Here is a 14773-nt window from a genome sequence, read left to right as displayed (position 1 = left end):
GCTAGTCGGTCATTGTTAGTAGAGATGAGCGAACAGTGTTCTATCGAACACATGTTCGATCGGATATCAGGGTGTTCGCCATGTTCGAATCGAATCGAACACCGCGTGGTAAAGTGCGCCAAAATTCGATTCCCCTCCCACCTTCCCTGGCGCCTTTTTTGCACCAATAACAGCGCAGGGGAGGTGGGACAGGAACTACGACACCGGGGGCATTGAAAAAAATTGGAAAAAGTCATTGGCTGCCGAAATCAGGTGACCTCCATTTTAGACGAATAGTGGATTTCAAATCCGGGTCATATGAGAATGTGAACTTTGTGACTATGAGACAGGGATAGCTGTACAGGCAGGGATAGCTAGGGATAACCTTTATTTAGGGGGGAATGTTATTAAAAATAACTTTTTGGGGCTCTATCGGGTGTGTAATTGTGATTTTTGTGAGATAAACTTTTTCCCATAGGGATGCATTGGCCAGCGCTGATTGGCCGAATTCCGTACTCTGGCCAATCAGTGCTGGCCAATGCATTCTATTAGCTTGATGAAGCAGAGTGTGCACAAGGGTTCAAGCGCACCCTCGGCTCTGATGTAGCAGAGCCGAGGCTGCACAAGGGTTCAAGCGCACCCTCAGCTCTGATGTAGGAGAGCCGAGGGTGCACTTGAACCCTTGTGCACCCTCAGCTCTGCTACATCAGAGCCGAGGGTGCGCTTGAACCCTTGTGCACACTCTGCTTCATCAAGCTAATAGAATGCATTGGCCAGCGCTGATTGGCCAATGTATTCTATTAGCCTGATGAAGTAGAGCTGAATGTGTGTGCTAAGCACACACATTCAGCACTGCTTCATCACGCCAATACAATGCATTAGCCAGTGCTGATTGGCCAGAGTACGGAATTCGGCCAATCAGCGCTGGCTCTGCTGGAGGAGGCGGAGTCTAAGGTCGGACCTGAATGGAGACTGGTGTGGAGCGATCTTAGACTCCGCCTCCTCCAGCAGAGCCAGCGCTGATTGGCCGAATTCCGTACTCTGGCCAATCAGCACTGGCTAATGCATTGTATTGGCGTGATGAAGCAGTGCTGAATGTGTGTGCTTAGCACACACATTCAGCTCTACTTCATCGGGCTAATAGAATGCATTGGCCAGCGCTGATTGGCCGAATTCCGTACTCTGGCCAATCAGCACTGGCTAATGCATTGTATTGGCGTGATGAAGCAGTGCTGAATGTGTGTGCTTAGCACACACATTCAGCTCTACTTCATCGGGCTAATAGAATGCATTGGCCAATCAGCGCTGGCCAATGCATTCTATTAGCGTGAACTGAGTTTGCACAGGGGTTCTAGTGCACCCTCGGCTCTGCTACATCAGATTGCTACATCTGATGTAGCAGTGCCGAGTCTGCATCAGATGTGTAGTTGAGCAAAACTGACTCAGCACTGCTAAGTCTCTGCATTCGCATAGGAATGCATTGGCCAGCCTTCGGCCAATCAGCGCTGGCTCTGCCGGAGGAGGCAGAGTCTAAGGTCGGACCTGAATGGAGACTGGTGTGGAGCGATCTTAGACTCCGCCTCCTCCAGCAGAGCCAGCGCTGATTGGTCGAGTTCCGTACTCTGGCCAATCAGCACTGGCCAATGCATTTCTATGGGGAAAAGTTAGCTTGCGAAAATCGCAAACTGACAGGGATTTCCATGAAATAAAGTGACTTTTATGCCCCCAGACATGCTTCCCCTGCTGTCCCAGTGTCATTCCAGGGTGTTGGTATCATTTCCTGGGGTGTCATAGTGGACTTGGTGACCCTCCAGACACGAATTTGGGTTTCCCCCTTAACGAGTTTATGTTCCCCATAGACTATAATGGGGTTCGAAACCCATTCGAACACTCGAACAGTGAGCGGCTGTTCGAATCGAATTTCGAACCTCGAACATTTTAGTGTTCGCTCATCTCTAATTGTTAGTATTATATCTACCTGTATATTCTGTGTATTGTATGTAAACCCCCAAATGTAAAGCACCATGGAATTAATGGTGCTATATAAATAAACAATAATAATAATAATAAGCCTTCACATAGCTATGTGGACTGTAAAATAACAAAGCTACAAATTTTGAAAGGCGAAGATGGAAAATATGAAAAAAAGTCACCAAGCATTAATGCCCAACCTACCCTGAGTCCTTACAGGGTTAAAAACATTGAAAACATCCTGAAATGCATTGTGGGCAAGACCATGATAAGTGCTGTCCACCTCCCCCCACTCACACAGTCAAACAATATATTCATACAATAGGGGATCAATCGCTAATTTGCTGCGCATCTGACCACTGGGACACTCACGAGCGAATTACCCCCATTCTGAGTGTAGCAGTGGACACAGAACGTGCACCTCTGCTCCATTCACTTCAATGGGAGCACTGGTATTAGCCAAAATTCAGTGTTCCCACCGAAACTAATGGAACGGAGGTGTATATTCTGTATCCACCGCTACATTTAGAACATGTGGTAAAACACCCCATTCTCGGGATCGGTCGGGGTCTCAACAGTCAAATCAGAGAATAAGTAATATGCGTAGGATGACTCCTTTAAAAATTCCCCTCATAATAATTCTGCGCCCATAAATTGCAAAAAACTACCGTAAGTATTATCTTTTGGAATCATAATCCAGGCTACAAAAGCAGGAAGGGGAAAATACACAGAGTAAATGGATAAAGGATATATGCAAGACAGTGAGAAATATATAATGCAACTTTTATTATACACTGTCTACCAATAAGTATTTGGACACCCATGCAAATGGAGATATCTGCGGTCGTGATGTACGTCACGCCTTCAGCCGTTAAATAGGAAACAGCATTGGCATTAGTGCATTGGCATTAGTCGCATGCAAGATGCCACGAAGTGCAGAGTTGTCCGATTTCGAGAAAGGGGTAATTGTGGGGTAGCACAGAAATGGTTGATCCTTAAGGTACATAAAAAGCGAATTACCCAAAATCGACAGTGGCCTATGTGATTACGAAGTCGAAAGTGAACGGCGATTGTTGGAATGTGCCCCGAGTCGGCAGACCCCCGAAACTGGGAGATAGCGACCGATGAGTGCTGGCCAGAGAAACCGCACCCAACCGATGGCTCACATACACCAGGAGTTTCACCAGGCACCCAGGAATATTGTGTCGATCAATACCATCCATAAGGAAGCATCTGCCAAATACTTATTATAATAATTATATAATACTTATGATGATCTCTAAGAATTAAAGTAGATCCCCTACAAATGGGTTTTTCATTTTATGTAACTCCAAAAACTGCCCATTCCAATTTTATTTGAGCAAAATATTTCTTTATTACATGCCATTCTTTTTCGTGCTGACATCTGTATTGCAGAGACACAAAATCAAAGAAAAACATTCAGTATGTTGCTGCAGGGTAATGTAAATGTGTCCTGGTAGTAAATAATAATTCAATGTATTGCTTGGACAAAAACACCATGTAAGAAGAGAATGGGACTTTTTCTCCCGCTCAATGCAGTCCCACACACAGTCTTCAAGTAAGCAGGAACAATTACGTAATACATCTAAGAGTGCTGTCTTGCTTTTATTTTCTCTACCATGTAGTAGGAGGGAGTATACTTTAGGGACTCATGAGGGGAATCCCTTAAATCTTGTCTGACACAGTGTGTGAGTCACCAACCATAGCAAGTGTCATACAAGTGAGAGAACAGATATAGGTTATATAGAAGAAAAAGGAGAAGAAGAAGAAGCTATGCAATAAACACAAGTAAATACTCATGTAGCTGTCATGTGAAGTCACACAGTCACACATTTTTATCTACAAATAAAGCTTAGTCATTGTATAATGAAGGGTCATACAATTTTCCAACATATTTTTTTTTATCAGTGTCTTGTGAGAGTCAAAATTCCTTCTTTCTACACGGCCTGCTCAAGGTGTGCTGCTTTTACAGTTATAGGGGCTCCTTCTTTTGTACAGTTGACCCCATTTTTTCTATGGCAGGCAATAAAACTGTTCAGCTAGCTTGCTCCACTGCCTATGTCATTGACGATTGCAGTCCCAGGGCCTGTGGAAGGGGACTATGGTAGCATTGTCGAGTAGTCACATGTGCTTGACTACGGTAGTATCAGAGGTGAAAGGTGAAATATGGCTGCTGCCCTACAGAAGAATAATACTTCTTTTCTATTGCATTTTTCATGCTCTGTAATTGTAATATAAGAAAAAATTAAGGGTAACAAATATAAAGTATATATATATATATATATATATATATATACACACACACACACTGTGTATATATATATATATATATATATATATCTCTATACATACTATACATACATAGTACAGATCAAAAGTTTGGACACACCTTCTCATTCAAAGATTTTTCTGTATTTTCATGAAAATTGTAGATTCACACTGAAGGCATCAAAACTATGAATTAACACGTGGAATTATATACTTAAGAAAAAAGTGAGAAACAACTGAAAATCTGTCTTATATTCTAGGTTCTTCAAAGTAGCCATCTTTTGCTTTGATTCCTGCTTTGCACACTCTTGGCATTCTCTTGATGAGCTTCAAGAGGTAGTCATCGGAAATGGTTTTCACTTCACAGGTGTGCCCTGTCAGGTTTAATAAGTGGGATTTCTTGCCTTATAAATGGGGTTGGGACTATCAGTTGTCTAGTGCAGAAGTAAGGTGGATACACAGCTGATAGTCCTACTGAATAGACTGTTAGAATTTGTATTACAGCAAGAAAAAAGCAGCTAAGTAAAGAAAACAAGTGGCCGTCATTACTTTAACCCCTTCCCGCCGATGGCATTTTTTGATTTTCGTTTTTCGTTTTTGACTCCCCTCCTTCTAAACCCCATAACTTTTTTATTTCTCCGCTCCCAGAGTCATATGAGGTCTTAATTTTTGCGGGACAATTTTTTCTTCATGATGCCACCATTAATTATTCTATATAATGTACTGGGAAGCAGGAAAAAAATTCAGAATGGGGTGGATTTGAAGAAAAAATGCATTTCTGCGACTTTCTTACGGGCTTTGGTTTTACGGCGTTCACTGTGCAGCCAAAATGACATGTCCCCTATATTCTGTGTTTCGGTACGGTTCCAGGGATACCAAATTTATATGGTTTTATTTACATTTTGACCCCTAAAAAAAATTCCAAAACGGTGTTAAAAAATTTTTTTTCTAAAAGTCGCCATATTCCGACGGCCGTAACTTTTTTATACGTCCGTGTATGGGGATGCATAGGGCGTCTTTTTTTGCGGGGCCGGGTGTACTTTTTAGTTCTACCATTTTCGGGAAATGTTATTGCTTTGATCACTTTTTATTCAAATTTTTATCAGAATTAAAACAGTGAAAAAACGGCGGTTTGGCACTTTTGACTATTTTTCCTGCTACGGCGTTTACCGAACAGGAAAAATATTTTTATAGATTTGTAGAGCGGGCGATTTCGGACACGGGGATACCTAACATGTATATGTTTCACAGTTTTTAACTACTTTTATATTTGTTCTAGGGAAAGGGGGGTGATTTGAACTTTTAATACTTTTTATATTTTTTTTTTACTTTTTTTTTTTATTTTTTTTTTGCATTTATTAGACCCCCTAGGGGTGTTGAACCCCAGGGGGTCTGATCACTAATGCAATGCATTACAATGCTAATGCATTGCAATGCATTGCAAAAAAGCATCATCTCTTTTGCAGGCTGTATACACCAGCCTGCAAAAGAGAGAATTTGCAGACCGGCTGGGAGCCTTTAACAAGGCTCCCGGCTGTCACTGCAACATGACGTCGGCCCTGGAGCATGCTCCAGGAGCCGGCGATCCTTGCCAAAATGGCGGCGCCCATGCGCCGCCGGGAAAATGGCGCCTCCGGCGCCTTTGACAGCAGCGCCGGAGGGGTTAGTGCCTCCGATCAGTCCGGGGACCGATCGGAGGCATGAGAGCCGGTTGTCTACTGCTTAAAGCAGTAGACACCCGGCGGCTATGACGGCCGCCCGGCTCCCGGGCGGTCGCCATAGTTACAGACCCGACACGCGCCATACTATTACGGCGCATGTCGGGAAGGGGTTAAGGGTGCGTTCACACGGAGTAACGTGCCGCGTGACCTGGCACGTATACGGCGTGTGAGATTGAGCGCCGTAAAAGCTCCCATTGATTTCAATGGGAGCCTGGATCGTATACGCCGCGTTATTTTGCGGTCGTGATTTTGCAACCTCCAGGCAGTGTAAGGGCTATTTGACCAAGAAGGTGAGTGATAGGGTGCTATGCCAGATGACCTGGCCTCCACAATCACCAGACCTGAACCCAATCGAGATGTATCCTGGTAGTAAATTCATTTGAATGGGTTTGAAAAGTGTCCGGCCGTGAGCGCGGAGAGTGTTTTATGCTCTCCGCAGCGAAACCGCTTTTTTGAAACCAGACACAGAGTCAGACATGCAGTACTCTGTGTCAGGTTTAAAAAAAACCCGTTTCGCCATGGAGAGCATAAACGCTCACTGGCGCTCACGGCCGGACTCGGCATGACAAGTTTCCGTCTTCTGCATGCAGATGTAAACTTGATAATCTTTTGTTTATGCAAAAAAAAGTTTATCCTGGACAACCTCTTTACGTCCTTGAGTTATCTTCTTCTAACATGTTTTCGATGTGTCTGAGAGCAATTTCTTAAGTTACTGAATTGAAAATCAGGTTAGACAACATCTATGACAACTTGTTACTTGCCATATAGTTTTTCCAGGAACAGATATGCTTAAGGGCAATTTCACATATTTCCGGCTCTCACTTGCCTCTGCTTTTGTGCATAAGGCTTGGGGAAAATTGATCTCATAGTTTCAATATGGAAGCCACTTTGTCAAGGAAATTGCTTTCCGAGCGGAACAATTTTTTTAAAAAAAAACACGGCTCAAATGGTGTAATAATATTGCAGATTGTTTTTTTTTCCATCAGATCTGATGTAAAATCTCATCAGAGTGGAAAATGGTATACATGATATATGTATACTTATAGACGAAGGCTTGACTTGCCAATATGCATGTATGGAGTGGACCCCAAGCAATGTGCTCACAACACTGTTATACTATTCACTTGCCTCCTGTCTTTGTAATGCTCTATTGCACTTTATATTATAGTACATAGGGTTAGTTGGCATTTATAAATTGATGTGAGTGCACTGTCACACGGTGTTACTTACCTTTATATGTTACTTAGGGATACTGTACTTATTTGTCATAATGTTATCTGTCTTTAAACCTTTATCATATTTGTGTACCTTTTTTTAATCATACAAGAGTCATTTTTTGTAATTTTTGATACTCTGGACCATAGCGGTGCCCAATTTTTTTTTGTAGGTTTGATGTGACATATGTGAAGAGAACTTAAGCAAGTACTCAATATATGTTTGGCATTATGTTATTAAATTGTGAATTGCACATCTGATATACTGTAGTCTTATAGGGTGGTGCTTACTGTGTAGGCTATATGCCAGTTTCTCTAAACTTTTTCTCAGAAAAGGTCTAAAGTTGAAATAAAGAAGACTGTGGTATGCCTTCTAAGGAAACGTTATCCTAATCTGATATTTGACTACGAAAACATGCCAAAAGTCCCCTTTGCCCCCAACCTATTAATATCAGTATTTATCACATTTATCCTTTTCCTTCCAATGAAACGGCACCTTAAAAAGGTGAAAGTGCGAAGGAAGCAAAGCACGACTATCAATGGGTCAGATCAGGTCCACTGGGGCAACCAATATAGCTTTATTAGCTTGCTCCGCTAAGGGCTCGTTCACATCTGCGCCCGGTCTCCGTTCTGCAGGTTTCTGTTTCCTGCACAAAACTGAGCAGGAGACGGAAACCTGCAGGACTCTTTCATACCCATTAATTTGAATAGGTTTGAAAGATGTCCGGCCGTGAGCGGCGGTGAGCGTTTTATGCTCTCTGCCGCGAAACTGGTTTTTTTAATCCGGACACAGAGTCGGACATGCAGTACTCTGTGTCCGATTTAAAAAATCCGGTTTCGCGGTGGAGAGCATAAAACACTCACCGCCGCACCCGCTCTGGCAGGTTTCCGTCTTCTGCATGCAGAAGACGGAAACCACAGAACGGAGATCGAACGCTAGTGTGAACCTAGCGTTACAGGTGTTCCTACTGACGTCTCTATATAAGTAAAAGTTCAGTTCAGCATTTTTCACACTTCTGGAAGTAGCATATCTCCAGAAAGAATTAAAGGAGAAAGTTCCTCCGACATCATCTGATGGGGGAAAGTTGGGAGGGCCTCCCACACATTAGATAAACGTCTCAACGAGTAGAAATCAGGGATTTCACCAATTAGGAGAACCAGGGCCTGGGGACGAAAGTTCACCTAAGTGCACCATGTAAATCCAGAGGTGGGGTATGTGACCACTATTCACTCTAAGAGGATTCTAGAATAGTGAAATCAAGCAGCCCCATAGAAGTGAATGGACTGTTGACCTTACTTGAACACCACCATTCAGTTTACACGGAGCACTTAAGGAAACCTTCGCACCCCATTCTTTTGATCACTGTAGGATATGTATTAAATGTGGGAAGACCCCTTTCAAAGAACCACTAGAGTGGTAAACCTTTCTAAAAAATGACAGAGTTACTAAACAGTCAATCTGAAACTCAAAAAGCAACTCACAAAAGTGAAGGAGAAACAAAAGCCCTGCCCAAAAAGATCCAAAATCCCCAAGATGATGTGTCACAGTCTTAAGAAAGAGCTAAGTTTTGGTAATATAAAAAAATAAAAGCAAAAAGTTTGAATAAAGCCAGAGCAGTGAAATCATATAAGGTATGTTCTCCGGTCAAATTATACCAATTCTTGCCATAAGAAGCTAACAGTGCTGTGTCTCCACAGGGGTTGCGACTTTCCCTCCATTTGTGTCTGTCCCTGTCCCTACACTAGTTTTGTCAGTCAGTTGTCTTCCAGTATAAGTTCCCGCCGAACATGACCACTGAGGCCAATCAATATCTTCAGCGGGACACGAGACGTCACAGCCGGCGAGGAATTCCACCACAAGAAGACAGCTACGCAGCAGGACCAGGCCACATTGGGAGGACATGTAAGAATGTTTTAGGGTTTTTTTCCATCTTCCCTGGCCTAATAAAAAAATTAAATTTAAAGAGGACCTTTCACCATTTTTCCCAAAGGCAGTTCTATATACTGCCGGAAAGCTGACAGTGCGCTCTCCTGATAATACACGTCTATGGACGAGCTGTGTGAGCAGAGGGAGGGGGCATTCCTCCCCGCTCCACAGCACAGCACGATAGGCGCCGCGAGGCAGAAGGACGTTCCTGGCTGACTGTCAGAAACGCCCTTCTGACCATAGAAGAGCTACGGTACCGCACCGTAAGCTCTTCACACCGGGCACAGATCGGGAAAGCCGCTGAACTCAGCGCACTGTCAGCTTTCCGGCAGTATATAGAACTGCCTTTGGGAAAAATGGTGAAAGGTCCTCTTTAAGCCTGGATAACCTTTTTAAACTCTCTCTATATAAGACATTACTTATCAGGAAAGGTTTTACAGATTCACTAGTATATGGCCATTTTAATTACCGTAAATGTAATATTCTAATTTCTATTAATTCCATAGTTCGGTACAAATGAGAAGGGTTTATAGAGATACAAAATGGAGGTCCCTGCCCGCAAAAGGTTACAAACTACACAGGAAGGGTAAGGAGAGAGCAGATGAAGGTACAAATTGTTCAGATGATGATGAAATGGCAGCAAGGTTATTGGAGATTATGGGCTTTCCTGAGGTGGGTTTTCAGGTTGAGTTTGAAGGTTATGATGGTGGTTGACGGTATTAAGCATCATAGCAGTGAATTCCAGAGTATAGGCAATGCACAGGATAAGTCTTGAAGGTTGTATGAGGAGCGAATAAGAGCAGAGCGAAAAAGTAGGTTCTGTGAGGAGATTATGGATGGGAAGGAAGCGGAAGATTAAGTCAGAGATATTTGAGGGGGACAGGTTCTGAATGGTTTTGTATATCAGCTTTAGCATATTAAACTCTATTATTTGTGCAATGGGTAGCCATTGAAGTAGGTGGCAAAGGGTAGAGGCCGATGGAAACAAGGAAAGTGAATTGTCTGAGCAAGGTGGACTCAAATGAAGGAGAGTATCTGCATGAAGGTCACAGAGAAGGATCCTGCAGTAGTCTAAGCAGGAGATGAAGAGAACATGGACTAGTATTTTTATGGTCTCAGATCAAAGAGTGGATTGGATAAATGCTTCTGAGCTGGAGGGGGCAAAAGACGTTGAGGGGTCAGATGTGTGGTTTCAAGGACAGGGCGGAAATAAAGGTTAGCCCAAAGCAGTGGGCTTCTTAGAAAGGGGTATGTGTGGAACTATTAACATTATAAGGTCCGGTGGAAGGAAGAGAGGTAGAGCAAAGATGATGAACTCAATACCAAGTTTGAGAAAGTAGAAGGAGGCTATAGCTCCAGACACTCTGGAACTCCGGATAGTAGGGTGGCAATGTCTTGGCCAGGGAAAAATATCTGAGTGTCATTGGCTTAGTAATAGTATTGAAAGCCGCAGAACAGGAGTAAATGCAGAGCAATAGGGATCTGTCTGCTGTTACTCCCAACATTTACAAGAATGGGGGTACCATTCTGAATGGCGTGGTAGTCAAACAGGCAACCACGTAATTCTGTCATTTTAAAAATATTTATTCCCCTATTGGAACAGCACTGTGACATTCCATCACGGTATCTGATGTCGCAGCGCAGCTTCATTCGCTTGAATGGGAGAAAGTAGCAGTTCTCTAAACAGCCCCTGGCTAGGTGGTTGGGAAAACCCCTTCAACCCAGCCAGAACCTGCACAGCCGAGTACACAGCTTATAATAATTCAATTTTCTCAGACGTTTTATTGACGATGTCAAACAATAGTAACCCTACTTCTACTGTATAAATCGGTAAACTAAATCAGCAATTGCCTCCCATCTATTTATGAGAACTACGTAATAAAGCAGAAGTGATATGAAATCAGACCAAGGAAACTACCGGGAAATAGAAATTCTCTGCAGCAATCCCGGAACAATTCATTGGACATACTGTAAGCTCTTTTATTACAGTCTATATCGGCAGCACCACAGATTTGTAATGGTTGGGGTTCTGCTGACGGTCTTTCAGACAGGACATTTCCTTCTCCTACTACCCTGCCATGGCTGAATATACTATTCAACAGCATACATAAAGGTAAATCTTCACTTTAAAAGGTGGTTTCTGACCAAAATGAGGATTAAGTGAATCTGTGGGTGTCCCATCATCAGAAAATTGTAATGACTAAAGCAAAGGCTGCGCAACCTAGTAAAAAAAACACTGGTCCTTTTGTATGTTATTCTCCACAGAGACACTCCTGGCTGGGTCTTGCCGAGGTGTTGTATCTCACCCCATTTGTTCCAGGATTCATCCCAGTGGTTGGACTTCTACCAATCAGTGAGTCTGACAAATCTAGCTCTGGTTGGAAAACCCCTTTAAGGTATATAAGCAAGACAGAAAGCAGTGAACATAAATATTTTACTTGTGTTAGTGCGCCCTCTACTGGTAAATTAAATAATGTCAAACACAAACTTAAAGGGGTTGTGTCATGAATACAGTTTAACATTGAAGGACCATGAAAATTGTTAACATTCTCTTTTTATAATTTTTGCTTACATATGTCACTTAAGATGCTGCTGCTATACCATGGGACTAGGGAATGATCTGTAAAGAATAAGTCTCCTCCTGTTCTAGAAGCTAGCAATAGTTCCTTCTTAGTTCTCCAGCAGGGGTCTTCTTAGTTATATTGCCATGCTAGAGGCTCTGCTTCTTCCTTATTTCTACTGATTGATATGTAGTAACCAGAGGATCACTATGCAGAGAACTGCCTAGGGAAAGAGTGAAGTGACATTTATGTCAACCAGCACTCAGCTCTAATAGTGGACATGGACTTTGCAAGATACTTTGTACATGTCAATACTATGTGGCAAATGTCGTAAGTCTTCACTGGTTATTTTTTTCAACAACATGTAAAGAAGAAATATCGTCCATTCCTGTTGACATCATTGGGAGCTCAGTAATGTCGCTGAACCAACAGGCCATAAAAAAAAAAAACAAACAAAAAAAAAAACACCTCCTCCTTGCAAGAGTGACTATTAGCACCTACTACGGTTATTTTGTGTAATATTTTTGGGCTATTTTTAGTTGGCAAAAAATACAATAAGGAACACAAGTGCCTTCTTACCTCTCTCACTGACAGTTGTGGCGGCAGAGACACTGGAAATACAAAGTCTTGAAACTCGTAGCCAGCCGATTGAACTTTATGGAAAATCTAGGGATAAAATAAGATGTACACATTGCAGATACACATAGAAATAACATATAGTATATGATACAACAGTAAAGAAAGCTTCCCTAACTGCTAGTATTAGCACAATGCCTGACAGCAAAGCTACATAAAATAAGTACAAGTCACAAACCAGTGCACAGAACTAGAAGAAGAAATGTCTGAAATGTGAAAAATAGGTCTGCTCAGATAGACCGCCATTATAAGATCAGTGGGTGGTCTATTACTGATATGGCAGTCTGAGGGGACACCTGCACGAGTGCGAGATCTGCAGTCTCTTCAGTCTTTACCCTGGTCGGTCTTACTGCACCACAAGGTGCAACAAGAAGGACCAAAGTAAACACTGAAGAGGTAGCAGCTCTTGCTTAAGTGTCACAGCCTCTTCCAACAGCTCATTGGTGGGAATGTTGAGAGGTCGACCCCCACCAATGTAATATGGATAGCCTACTTAATGATAGGGCATCAATATTCAGCAGATATTGTGAGACAGGACCCAAGTCTGAGGATGCAATTCTCATAGTGGTGCTAATATGTCCTCTTCTGTCCTCTATTAGGCACAATACTGTCAAATTATCTACAACCCCAATTCCAATGAAGTTGGGACGTTGTGTAAAACATAAAAACAGAAACGATGATTTGCAAATCCATTTACAAGTGCAAGTTAAAACTCTACAATGCAAAGCTAAAGCCACATAACAACAGCACCAAGAAACACCACCGGCTTCTCTGGGCCCAAGCTCATCTGTGATGACCTGACGCAAAGTGGAAAAGTGTCCTGTGGTCTGACAAATCCACATTTATTATGGACGTTGTGTCCTCCAGCCAAAAGAGGAAAAGGACTGTTCAAAAGCCAGGATCTCTGATGGTATGGGGGATTTCAGGGTTGTTCTTGCTTACTTCAGCAATGCCAAGCCACATTTTGCACATTACAACAGCGTGGCTTTGTAGTAAAAGAGTGCGGGTACTAGACCTGTCTCCCATTGAAAATATGTGGTGCATTTTGAAGTGCAAAATATGCCAATGGAGACCTCGGACTGTTGAGCAACTGAAGTTGTACATCAAACAAGAATGGGAAAGAATTCCACTTACAAAGCTACAACAATTTGTGTCCTCAGTCCCCAAACGCTCATTGAGTGCTGTTAAAAAGAAAGGTGATGTCACACAATTGTAAACATGCCCCAGGCCCAGATTTTTGGAACATGTTGCAGGCATCAAATTCAAAATGAGTGAATATTTCCAAAATAAAAAATAAAGTTTATCCGTTTTAACATTAAATACCTTGTCTTTATAGTGTATTTGATATAGGTTGAAAAGGATTTGCAAATCATCGTACTTTATTATTTATGCTTTACATAATGTCCCAACTTCATTGGAATTGAGGTTGTATATCAATTGCATTCTTATAGCCACCATTCCAAATATTTGAGTCCCCTAGGCTCTCTCCCACATCTCTCATCCTCCATCTTGTACCTCATTATGTACATTTGTTTTACACATGAGGGAAGGTATATTTTGGGGCACAATTTCAACACTGTGTATCATAAAGAGTAAGTTAACAACCCGCGGACTGTGAGGGGACCATTAATATATTAGGAGTACAGGTCATACACAGTTATTTGAAAAAGGAGTATGGGGACACCTTTTTTTTTTCTTAGATTTATTAGCCTAGGCTCCTGACTTTAGTAGTAAGTGTTAAATGAAAATATATATACATACACATGTATACACACACAAGCACACATTTGTCATTATTCAGGTTAGTTAATATGTGTTAATATGTGTTCTTTCAGATGGGCGAGTTGTAATTTGTAATGTCAGCATTAGGGTTGAGCGACCTTTTTAGGAGGGATCGAGATCGGTGATCTTTTCCCACAATGCATTGCTTAGCCTTCACACTGAGTATACGCTGTATACTCAGTGTGAAGGCTCCGCTGCAGGTCTATAGGAATGAATGGAAGCAGCCGACACACAGCCTTAACCCCCTGCATGCCGGCTGCCTCCATTCATTCTAATGGGAGACTAAACTAAATATCTGTAGTAGCTACTTACCTCTAGAGATGGCTGGTCCGGTGCCCGGTGTGTTCTCCTTCTGCCTCTTGCTGCCGCTCCATGCTAGTCTTCTCGCTGCCCCGCCTCCTTAGTGTTTAAAGAGCTAGGAAGGCGGGGCTTGTGGCTTAGGAGAGTGTGGGCGGGTACGGGGCGGGGAGACGTGACGTCTCCCCTCCCAGTACCCGCCCACACTCTCCTAACCCACCCACACTCTCCTAATCTGGCAGGGAGGGGGTAGCGAAGCCAGAACAGCGTGGAGCGGCAGCGAGAGGAAGAAGGAGAACACACCGAGCACCGGACCAGCCATCTCTGCAGGTAAGTGGACACCAGGGGGGACTAAGTAGCCAGAGGATTAAAAAAAATCCTCTGGCTACTTTAGTG

At 42.7% G+C, this 14773-nt stretch overlaps 1 protein-coding gene across 1 annotated transcript in view; it reads right to left on the bottom strand.

Annotated features, from left to right (window-relative positions):
• Window positions 1–14773, bottom strand: part of PUS10 (pseudouridine synthase 10) — a 103444-nt gene that overhangs the window by 78800 nt on the left and 9871 nt on the right. The window contains exon 4 of the mRNA XM_075267581.1: window positions 12242–12328. Coding sequence (XP_075123682.1) covers window positions 12242–12328 — 87 coding nt within the window. The remainder of the gene's footprint in view (window positions 1–12241; window positions 12329–14773) is intronic.

Source organism: Leptodactylus fuscus, chromosome 3 (genome assembly GCF_031893055.1).
Source record: "Leptodactylus fuscus isolate aLepFus1 chromosome 3, aLepFus1.hap2, whole genome shotgun sequence".
In the NCBI taxonomy this organism is placed as follows: Eukaryota; Metazoa; Chordata; class Amphibia; order Anura; family Leptodactylidae; genus Leptodactylus; species Leptodactylus fuscus.
This window is presented reverse-complemented; position numbering and strand designations above follow the sequence as displayed.